We start from the raw sequence: 9,016 nt of genomic DNA, 5'->3' as shown, positions 1-9,016 counted from the left end.
TCTGGCCATGCAGTTACAAAGTACGGTACCGTTGCTACAGATATTATGTTACGTTATGAGTGCAACCACCTATTTAGATAATACGTGGTAGTAGGTCGATCACCTAGGCCCTTGGCGTGGACAGACTCCCCATCAGATATGGGTTGAGGTGGGCAGATCAGACAGATGGAGTACAGTGATTTACCTTGGTCGGTCAGTCAGTATAGATCCCGCCTACGGGCCACACAACCCTGTCATGATGGGTTAAATCATGACACAAAGTTATCCATAGGGAAAGTTTTCAGTTACTATTACGTATATACAGATTTACAGAAACAGAGAATAAACTTATGCACACTAAAAGTATTTTGAATAGTAACCTACAATACCGTTATGTTAAGCAACATGAAAAGGGTGGTGAATTTTATCACTTGTACTGTATTTACACATTCAGTTATACATGATTATATGAAAACAGATTTTCATAATATTGTAACTCATTTGCCACACACTAGTAATAACAATTTCGTCTTACTGAGTGTTGGCTCATCCCAGTGTTGAATTATTTTTCAAGTGATCCAGGTAGGCGAGTTGACCGGACTCGCAAATAGAGGGGTTTCAGTAGTGCCCTGTCAGTAAAGTGAGTATTGTGGAGGATTTTTGTATATCCCAGCATAGCTGAGGGTATTTTGGGAAACAGATATATGTGTATATTTTGGGAAACATGTTAGTACTTTGGTATTGTTTGGTATTGTGTATATATATATTTACATATGATTATGTTTATTTGAATTCTGCTTCTCGCTACTTAGGTTAATGATTGAGTTTACCTTTAGTATGGTATCAGAGCATGTAGATTATCTTAGTTTATAAAAAAAAAAAAAAAAAAAAAACCCTCTTTATTAAGCAGGTCGTTACACATTGAGTCTAAAACACCAAAAACAAGATGGTGACCTCGTGGACTTTAATTATTTACAAACCACACACATAGAGAATGCATTTGAAATATGCCTTCACTTAATTTGTTTACAAAACCTTTTATTTATTTATTTTATTTATTAAAATTTTATAATTCAATTAAACTAGTTTTTATGTTTGTTAAAAATATTTTAAGATGTTAAATAATAATAAAAAAATAGATTTGTAGACAATTATGAATTAATTATATGTTAATCATGAATTATGTGCTTGATATATATGGCTATAGGGTGGTAATAAGATATATATGATTTCCGTACTTAGTTTGTAAAAAAAAAAAGATTTTTATATGTATAAATCTAAATTCGTTCGTTTAATAAACAAGTACCCGTTAAACACTCATTTAAAAATACAATTTATTTAATTTAATTTTTATTTAATATTTCAACAAGATTGACTTAACTTTTTTATTAAAAAACTACTTTAAAAAAAAAAGGCGCCTAAAAGTAATTGTAAACGGGTCAAGGATGGCTACCCGTTCCAAACCTGCCCAACCTGTTTATCATTATCATTATTATATTGTACTTCCGTTTGAGATTTTTCTGTGGTATTTGATGGGCCGATTTTGTGGAAAATGGTTCAATGGACCACAAGAAATTGGAGGGGTGGAAAATGCGACGAAGGAGGCCCTGCTGCATTATTCGACTTTCACCAAATATTATTCTCTCTAGAAGTATTAAAATTCCTTTTTCCACACTAGCTCAAAAAACCAAATTGACTCCCTCTATTTAGGCATTAAATAGAGTTTTAGACCTTTCGGATCGTTAGACTTTGTCATTATCCTAAGCCACCACATGGATATGATTCCAATTTATCCTCTACATAATTTTTATTGTTAGAAAAATTCTATCTCCTTGATCTTTGCACAAAAATTCAAAAAGAAATTATCAACTCAACAAGTGAAGGATAATAATAAGTGTTGAACATATCCAAATACTAGAAGCACAACATCAAACAATTGAGAATATAATACAACACTAAATAAATTTAGTGTATATTAAATTTTTAATTAACTGAATTGGATTAGAATACTGTGAAATTACATGGGGGATCCCAGGTGCAACAGCTTTTTTAATAAACATTTTGTAGATAATTAATTATATTTTAAGAATTTAGTAATTTCTAATATTTGTTTTAGGCCAAGCCTGCAACCAACCTATGATTGTCTGTGCAACACTTTAAAAACATGACTATATGAGTTAGTTTAATACACAACCCACACAGACTCTCATTTTCTGATTTTTAATTAAAATTAATCAATAAATTTAGGGCAGCAGAAGCAGTGTACGAATTGGGAGTGCAGTGCCTGCCTATAAATAAGTTCCCTGCCCTCTCCAGTCCCCTCCATCCATTCTATCACCAATTACTCAATCATATTCTTCTTCTTTATTTCTCCAGTTAATGCAGATGGGGTACTGGAGGCTTCAACCATCATCTCATCTACCCTCCATAAGCTGCTCCTACTTCCTCCTCTTCATATTCTTCAATTCCCAATTCCCAATCTCCACTTGTTTCTCTCCGTTCCTCCCCTTCTCCTCCTCAATTAATCACTCTTCTTCTTCTTCTTCTTCTTCTTCTTCTTCTCCTCCTCCTTTCGGTGCACGCATATTATGCCCTCAGGATGAGAATGCTGCTTTGCTCCAATTTAACCGATTGTTTTTCATTGATGTGCATGCTTCTCAGGAATGTGAAGATTCTGGTCAGAATTCATACCCAAAGACGAGGTCTTGGAAGGAGGGTAGTGATTGCTGCAACTGGTTCGGAGTCACCTGTGATTGGGTCACCGGTCACGTCGTTGGCCTCGACCTTAGCTGCAGCCAGCTTTCTCTTAAGGGTACCGTCTTCCCCAGTCCTAATAGTAGTAGCAACAGCACCTCCCTCTTCTCCCTTCACCATCTCCGCAGCCTCAATCTCGCCCACAACGACTTCAATTGGTCTCCTGTCTCAGCCGAGTTTGGGCTCCAACTTACCAGTTTGACCCATCTTAACCTCTCCCACTCTGTATTTGCAGGCCCCATTCCCACCGAACTATCCCACCTTTCCAAATTGATTTCCCTTGATCTCTCTTCCAATGCTTTACTGAGATATGAACCTCAAAGCTTCAAAAGGCTCCTTCACAATCTGACTGAAATCAGAGAGCTATTTCTTGCCGGAGTTGACATGTCTGGAGTTACCCCTGTTAATTCCTTCGTGAATCTATCTTCTTCTCTCACATCTCTCAGTCTCCGGAAATGTGAACTGCAAGGAGAACTCCCAATTAGCCATAATATTCTCAGCCTACCAAACCTAGCGAAGCTCGATCTTTCCAATAACCCATCCCTCACCGGTCATCTTCCAGATGTTGTTTACAACACCAGTTCCCTCGTTTGGTTGGATCTGTCTTATACTGGATTTTTCGGAGAATTGCGCAATCTTAAGTCCCTAAAGTATCTAAGTATCTCCAGCTGCAACTTCTCTCGTGCAATTCTTTCGTCCCTTGGTCCTAGCCTTAACCAACTCACCCAATTGTATCTTGCAAATAACAATTTGAGTGCTGGATTCCCATCATTAATATCCAACCTGTCACAGCTCCAAGTACTTGACTTCTCTTATAATAACCTAGGGTGTCTTCTTCCTTCTCAACCAATTATGTACTTTTCACATCTCACAGTGCTCGATTTATTTGGTAACTCTCTCTACGGCAAAATACCATCTTGGTTGTTTGCTCTACCATCCTTGCAACGGTTAGATCTGAGTTGGAATCAACTTACTGGTCCCATTCCTAAGTTTCAATCTTTTTCATTTGTGAGGATAGATTTATCACACAACAAGCTCTATGGTCCCATCCCAAACTCAATCCTCAAGCTCCTCAACCTAATATATCTTGATCTTTCATCAAATAATTTAGGTGGCATCTTAGAGCTCAAATTTTTCTCTATCTTGAAAAACCTCGAGTTTCTTAGTATTTCAAACAACAATTTGTCATTGACTGAAACTGACAACATCAACCTTTCCTTCCCCAATTTGACTGAACTACGTTTGTCCTCTTGCAACATAAGGAAATTTCCAAATCTAAGAGGCTTAAAGAACCTAAAATATTTGGACCTATCTACTAACAAAATCGCTGGAGAGATCCCGAAATGGGCATTCAACATGTGGAGTAATTCACTGACCCTTTTAAATCTTTCTCATAACTTTTTGACACGTGTAGATAAACTTCCTTGGAAGAATTTATGGTTCCTTGATTTTCAAACCAACATGATTCAAGGATCATTCCTAATTCCACCATCCTCCATGGAATACTTTTTTATCTCAAATAATCAACTAACAGGAGATATTCCTTCTTTGATTTGTAATGCAAGCTCCCTTAGAGTCCTCAATTTATCCAACAACAGCTTGGGTGGCATGATTCCACCATGTTTGGGAAACTTTAGTCATTTTCTTTCAGTTTTAGATCTTCGTATGAATCAATTTAAGGGTACCATTCCTGACACTTTTGCAAAGGGCAGCACCTTAAGAAATCTTGGCCTGAGTAGCAATCAACTAGAAGGAAAATTGCCGCAATCTTTGGTCAATTGTATGGAGTTGGAAGTTCTAGACCTTGCAAACAACAAAATAGTTGACACGTTCCCCTATTGGTTGGGAAGCCTCCCAAAGTTGCATGTCCTTATCTTGCGGTCCAACAAATTTCATGGCCCCATAGGGTCCATAGGGAGCAGTTCGAAGACTCAATTTTCCTTATCCGAGTTGTGCGTCGTTGACTTGTCTTCAAATAATTTTAGTGGTAATTTGCCATTAAAGCATTTTGAAAGCTGGAAAGGCATGATGAATGTGGATGAATCTAAATACAAATTGCAATATATAAGTACAAATGCTTATTATCAAGATTCCATGGTGCTAACGATGAAAGGTTCTGATTTTCGCATGGAGAAAATTCTGACAATCTTCACAATGATTGATATGTCAAATAATAGTTTCAATGGGAAGATTCCAAAGTCAATTGGAAAGCTTAAATCACTTCGAGGACTCAACTTTTCACACAATAGTCTTACAGGTGATATTCCAATGTCACTGGGAAATTTGACAACACTTGAATGGTTGGATTTATCTTCAAACAACCTTGGCGGTGAGATTCCTAAGCAATTGGCAAGTTTGTCAACTTTAGGAGTCTTAAACCTCTCCCAAAACCAACTGTTTGGGCCCATACCTCGAAGCACCCAATTTGATACATTTTCAAACTCTTCATATTCTGGAAACTTGGGATTGTGCGGGTTTCCACTATCGAAAACTTGCAGAAATGATAATGCGACAACACCAACATCTTTTATGTTCCAACAAGATGATGACTCACACTCTGTAAGTGGATCCTTTTGGGAAGCGGCATTGATTGGATATGGTTTTGGAATTGTGTTTGGATTGGTTGCTGGGTTTTTTATGTTTTTAACTGGAAAACCTAATTGGTTCGTTCACATCATTGAGGGGGTTGAAAAGAAGAAGGTGAAAAGATTGAGGAGAAGTGGTTGCAAGTAGGGACTAAGAAGAATTTCATTTTGAATGTTTTTAACTAGTGAGTGATGCAAACCTTAATATATATATCTTGCACTATTTAATTATCGGGCTATATATGCAATATGTTTCTTGAAGATAGTATGTAATTCAAGCTTGTCTTAAATGTAGTAGTAAATATATATTTTGCATGTCATACTAATTTGCTACAACGTTAACAGAAATAAAAAAGTTGTATGTGTGTTGATGAAAATGATTTCATCTTTACATATTGAACATGAAAGGCAGAAGAAATTGATTTTTGTGCCTAGGGTTTTTAGTGGTTGGAAAGAGTATGTTAAATTATATGTGTAAAAAATAATAGCTGGAGTATAAATGCAATTAGCAATAAGCAATGAGACATTAATTAATCTGGTGTTGAGGATATCATATTGCATCTTAAATAATAAAGGATCAAATATTTCAAACTAAAATTCTTTTTTGTCCAAAGTTTTTACAGTTACAAATATACAACTCATTGGAGGGTTCCGCAACTAGTTAGCTAGTCCAATATGGAGCTAAGATTGGAAATTCTTTTAAAAAGTTATTAACCTATCTTTTATGCAGTGAGCTATCAACAAAAATCCTTGGCGGGAGTCACTAAAAGGTTGGATTCGAAACAAATATTATTGTTAGTTTAGTCGTGATCAGATCAATGACTATCAAAAGAAAAAGTGAGAATAGATTCTCAAAATTAATCATCAATTAGTTTAGGATCCGCTCATCAAAATTGAGAGCTAAATGCAGACTGTAATAAAAATTATTCTGCTTTCTCGAAATGTGCAAATTTACTCAACCATTCTGTAAAATTGAAAGGTCAATTAAGTTTCTTATTTCATTATTTATTTATTTTTTTTTTTGTGAGAAACAGAGTGTGAAGGTGGAAATTTCATATGAAGGGGATGGCAGTGTCAAATTAGAAACATCTGGTCTTCCAACTGGCTGGGGGCAGGGAAAAAAAAAATGAAAGAAAAAAAAATGAAAAAAGCAGATAGTGAATGGACGATTGGATTTTGAGTGGGGAGTGAAGACAAATTGTTGGGCCATCATACTACTGAGTCTTCAAAATAATTAAGAGACTTTTGGTTGTGCAATATAACATTTATTAAGAAAATGTGCGCTGCACGAGGAGGGGCAAAGCCATGCATACGCAACAAACATTTAGGATTATTAATCAATATTAACTGAATTTCTTCAAATTTACTACTAGTGCCACAACTACATGGTATATGACAACAAATTATTGTAGAGAATTTCTTCCCGCATTCACTTATTAATGCGTGAAGATGAATCTTAACTTAACATTTAAGGGAGCATTCGGTTCGAGAAAATTTTCAACATTTTTGAAACGTGATATCTTGTTTTATTTTCACGTTTGGTTAAGCATAAGAATTTATGTTAAAATGAGTAATGTTAAAATAATAAAAGAAGAAAGAAATGACTCACACATGTATGAATTGCATATTTATAATTTGTGTTGAGAGGTTGTTATGGGAAAAATTAATATTTAATAATTATCCATTAAATAAAATTTATGTTTTCAACAAAAAAATTATAAAAAAAGTAAGAGGAATGAAAAAAAATTAATTAAAAAAATACCAACTCAACTAATAGTTTAGACTCTTATCAAGAAAATTATAATCTTTTTATAATTATTAAAAAAAAAAAAAGAAAATTTGAATTAATCTTTTTAAAATATATATAGTAGTTTATAATCTTTTTTTTTTTTGTTGTTTTTGGTAGTGCAGTTTTAATGGGTTGAGTATTTTTTAATATTCAATTTTATATATTATTGAATTTTGAGCTAAAAATATTGCGCACACACCCTTTGCTTTGTTTTGTTTTTTTGTTTTTTTGTTTTTTTGTGAAGTGCCACTTGCCCAACTTAAAAAATATTTTGAGAATACATAATTATTTTATTATTAGTCTTAGAAAAAATATAAAATAAATATACCTCATGCGCATGATTATCTCAATAATAATATAAAATGATCCTAATTTAAAAATCAAATTTGAGAATTTATATTTCTAGAAGTATTGTCTTTAGAGTGTAAGATTTTTAAATATTGTGAAACGTGCGCCAATTATAATAAATAGTATGGAAAACAAAGAGATAGATAAAGTAACAAAACACATAAATTTAATGTGATTTGGCATGACCTTCTGCCATAATGTCTGCAGATTCTCCGACCAATTTTCTGAAAGCATCTTCTTGACTTCTTCAAGATTACTTTCTTCTTCTTCTACCTGATTTATCTTTAGGATCCTTTCTAAAACCAATTCCTTCCAATTATCAAGCTTTTCCTAATAATCATTCCTCCTATCCTCGACTAACATATAATTTCTTATATTAGTACCTGATGACTTAAGGATGAAATGGTTATCTAGGATTATTCCTTCTGAAAATATCGTAAATGGCTGATATTTTCTAAGAAACACAATTCCTAATAGAAAATCATTTGGTAATTCTGAAATTAAGCAAAGAATCTGCTCCTCATAATCTTTGTCATTCATCCTAATCTACACATTTTTGGCAATCTCTCCTATCCGGAGTAATGTACTGTTGCCAATTATGGCTTGAAGATTCTCTGACTCCCAAGTTACTTCTGGAAACCTGATCCTAGTGCAAGACCACATACATTTGGTATCAATGAGGGCTGTGCATTCTATCTTACTAATAGAAATATTCACCAAAATTTCCCTTTCTTCAATTTTTGGCACTCAAAATGGATGCTCTTATATATGCTATATGGGATTGGTCTTCTTCCTCATCTACATAGATAGGGATCCTTATGGTTCTCTGACCAAATACCCTTCTGCTACTTGAGGGTCTTAATTCAGATGGTCCAAGTTCTTCTGATCTTGTTTCTAAATTAATATTTTCCTCTCTTGATACACTTGTTCTACTAGGAGTATAATCACTTAGAGGTTCTGTTATAACTAATCTATTTGCCTCTTGTTGTACTGACTCTAGCACTAGATTTTTCAATCTTTCTTCTGTTCTTGTGATTACCCAAATCTGTGGCCAACTTAGTGCTTTTGGATTTACCACCTCTGGCTGTCATGTGCGGACTCCCCCTTGAAACAGGTGCATCCCTCAACTCGACCATCCGTGCCTAATTTCAATCATGAAAATGATAAAAAGGAATAAGTAAGACTACAACATTGATGTTTTGAATAAAGTAATAAACTAAATCTTTTGCTTCACTTACATGTTGGTCTTGTGCACCCTCGCTCCTCTGTGCCAGTCTCGAGATCACGCTACAGTATCATATAAGTCATCATTAGTATTATGTCATGTAATGGTCAGATAATTTTATATATAGTAATTACCTGGCGATGGTTTACGAATAGCTTTGATCCACCACAATGCATCGTAGGGAGTTTGCTGCGGTTCGCAGCATTTGTTTCACATATGGCCTACAAGGAAGACGTAATGACGACATATTAGCGACAACATTGTGAAAAATTAGTGATTATAAAACAAACACATCACCTGATAGTGTGGGTCATGGAAATGGCGACACACCACGTC

At 34.6% G+C, this 9,016-nt stretch overlaps 1 protein-coding gene across 1 annotated transcript; it reads left to right on the top strand.

The window, feature by feature from the left end:
• Window positions 1–2,323: 2,323 nt before the first annotated feature.
• LOC131156500 (receptor-like protein 7) lies at window positions 2,324–5,607 on the top strand. Its single transcript, XM_058110232.1, has one exon. It carries the CDS (start codon window positions 2,359–2,361, stop codon window positions 5,464–5,466), a length of 3,108 nt encoding a protein of 1,035 aa, XP_057966215.1. The 5' UTR covers window positions 2,324–2,358; the 3' UTR covers window positions 5,467–5,607.
• Window positions 5,608–9,016: the final 3,409 nt, after the last annotated feature.

Source organism: Malania oleifera, chromosome 1 (genome assembly GCF_029873635.1).
Source record: "Malania oleifera isolate guangnan ecotype guangnan chromosome 1, ASM2987363v1, whole genome shotgun sequence".
NCBI classification, from domain to species: domain Eukaryota; kingdom Viridiplantae; phylum Streptophyta; class Magnoliopsida; order Santalales; family Ximeniaceae; genus Malania; species Malania oleifera.
This window is presented reverse-complemented; position numbering and strand designations above follow the sequence as displayed.

Excerpts from the sequence above, each read along its gene's own strand:
- LOC131156500 (XM_058110232.1), top strand. The coding sequence starts at position 2,359 with ATGCAGATGGGGTACTGGAGGCTTCAACCATCATCTCATCTACCCTCC.